General features: G+C 32.9%; 1 protein-coding gene across 1 annotated transcript in view; it reads right to left on the minus strand.

Annotated features, from left to right (window-relative positions):
* Positions 1–2,876, minus strand: part of FAM35A (family with sequence similarity 35, member A) — a 45,149-nt gene that overhangs the window by 11,663 nt on the left and 30,610 nt on the right. The window contains exon 5 of the mRNA XM_012651254.1: positions 1,677–1,883. Coding sequence (XP_012506708.1) covers positions 1,677–1,883 — 207 coding nt within the window. The remainder of the gene's footprint in view (positions 1–1,676; positions 1,884–2,876) is intronic.

The raw sequence follows: 2,876 nt of genomic DNA on the forward strand, positions 1-2,876 counted from the left end.
CATGCCTGTAGTCCCAGCTACTCGGGAGGCTGAGGCAGGAGGATCACTTGAGCCCAGGAGTTTGAGGTTGCTGTGAGCTTGGATGACGCCACGGCACTCACTCTAGCCAGGGCAACAGAGTGAGACTCTGTCTCAAAAAAAATCATAGAAAATTCAAACTAATATCTAATGATAGAAAGTAAATTAGTGGTTACCCAGAAGGGTCAAGGGGCAGGGATATGTGGAAGGAGACGATTACAAAGAGGAGAGGGATTCTGTTTTTACTGCGGTGATGGTTTCATGGGTTTCATTTCAAAACTCACTTCAAATAAGTGCAGCTTATCATATAAAAATTACACCCCATAAACCTTGTTAAAAATTTTTCTTAATGTAACACTCTGAACCACAAGTTTTAAATCTTGGTGGAAATACCAAACAGGAGCATAGCATGTTAGCCAAAAGGCTTCAGAAACATACTTGAGAATCTTAGCAACTGATCTCTTAGGAGTTTCAACTTAATTCATTTTGGACTAGATTCTTTTTTTTAAAAGAATTATAAAAGTAATCTTATTTCACTTAAACTACATGTAGCATTTCATGAAATCTAAAACCATATGTAATCAGAAAATTATTCATGCAAATGGAATAATAAAGTCGATTCACTATCAAGATCCACAGTTTCTGAGTTATTCTCAATAACCCATAAAAGTACCAAAAATGTTATTCGAATGCTCAGAAAGTTTTTGACCATTTTCTTCTTCATTAAAATATTCAAATTATGTAACAAAATAAACCTATAGATACATTCCACTTTCTTCAACTCTTATTTCCCCTCAAAAATGCATTTACCATTGTAGCCAGTGGAAAACTTTCTATCAGTTTCCAAAACTGATAATCACTGTCATTTACTAACAACTGGCATTTAGCAATCCTAAATATAGCTTCGAATGCTGTTAATTTGTTATATCTTCAACTAGAAGTTAGCATCTTTTTAGCATTATCTCTGTAGTTAGGAAGCCAATGCAATCTAGTGAAACATATTTCCCACTCAAATTGTAGAGACTGATCTACTTACTTTCACTATTGAAACCTCTCTTCATTCCGAGTCTATAGCATTTTGAACTAAAATGTATTCCTTTTGCTACTTCACTCAAAACAAATCACTTTAATCATATTTAATTAATGGAAAGTATGTATGTCTACAAAATTCACAATCAAAGGTGTTCTACATAGTATGCTTTTGAGGATCAATTTTATACACACACATACGCACACACACATTTGAGTTCAGGATGTAAGTTATTACATTTTACAAAGCAGTAAGTAAATTTCACAAATTCTGTATCAATGTTAAATCTTAACAATGATGTCTAGGTGACAGCTGAGTGACTTCTTAAGATGTTCACCTCCACAGTGACTCTGGTTAAGGTCATCAGGTCAATTTTCTATTTCTGGCTTATCAAATGATAAGCTGATGGTAACTATACACAAAAAATATCTGAAGTGATCTCTAATCATCATTATAAATTAACCTCAAAGGATTAGAGGCAAAAAGCTAAGAAGGTGCCAATATCTCGTTCAGCTATTTGCAAAGATCTATATTTCCTTTTTATATTGAATTATACATTTTCACCACAAATGGTAGTCTTTTTGCTTACATTGAAACTAGCAGTACTTTACATATATAAAGATCTTACCTGAACACTTATCCTCGAAGTGGGTTGCTAAGTTTGACATCTTGACAAAGGAGGGTGCACTTTTTTGAAATTTTGCTTTAAATGTAATTGCCCTTATATCGTCATCAAACAAGCACTCACAGGATGACCAAGGTGTTGTGTGCAATTCTAGGTTTTCCAGTATACAATTGCGCTGAACAAAAAGATATTTAAATTCCCAAATATAATCTTAAACAAAAATAAAAAAAACAAAAAGTTACCAAAAAGGAAAATGTCCAGGCTCAGAATCAGATTAAATAGACTGATCCATTAAATCAGTTAAATATAACTTTTATCACTAAAGAATTTAGGTATAAAGAAACAAAATATGAATGTTGTACTAAGGCAACAGGATAAGGATGCTAGAGATAATTTCAACAAAATCTTTTCTAAAGATTTCTTGGCCTCCTAAAGTAGTCAAATTTGTCATAATCAACTGCTATACAGAGTAACAAATTCTCATTTTGACATCTACAGGCAAAGATTTTTTTTTCAAAAAAAAAGGACATTGAAATGGACACAGATCTACCATAACCAATATTTTACTCATATTTTAACACCTTACTTATCTTATTTAGCTAACTCTTCCAGAACAAAAGCATTTAGATGTAGTAGCCCCTATTTTTAATTCTCTCAGTAATAATTCTAATTCTTAAAATCACAGTAACACAGACCTTGCCAAATAACCATATTCTATATTAGTAAATTCAGCTTTAAAACTATAATAAAACAAAAGGAAGTTTCTTAGCACTAACTTTTCTGATAATAATAGCTGTCTTTTTAGTTTCTCACTTACTTCAGGCCATAAATCTAATTCGCTCCACCCACCCACTTCCTTAGTTTCTTTCATTAGACATTTTTTGTTGTTGGAGAATCATCAAACGAGTAAGTCAATCTGTACAGAGAGAGCATCATTAGAAAGAACTAAAGCATATGTATTCCACGTTGCTGCTTAAAAACAATCATTATTTTAAAAACAGCTTTCTTATTACAAAACTCATGCTTAGAAATCACAGAGAAGAGAAGCAAATAAATGAATTGTAGCCAGAATCTCAACACTCTAAAATAAACACAGTTAATTTTTTTTTTTTTGAAACAGAGTCTCTCTTCGTCACCTGGGTAGAGTGCAGGGGCGTCATCATAGCTCACTACAGCCCCAAACTCCTGGGCTGAAGTGATCTT

This window comes from Propithecus coquereli, unplaced genomic scaffold (assembly GCF_000956105.1).
Source record: "Propithecus coquereli isolate 6110/MARCELLA unplaced genomic scaffold, Pcoq_1.0 Scaffold351, whole genome shotgun sequence".
In the NCBI taxonomy this organism is placed as follows: Eukaryota; Metazoa; Chordata; class Mammalia; order Primates; family Indriidae; genus Propithecus; species Propithecus coquereli.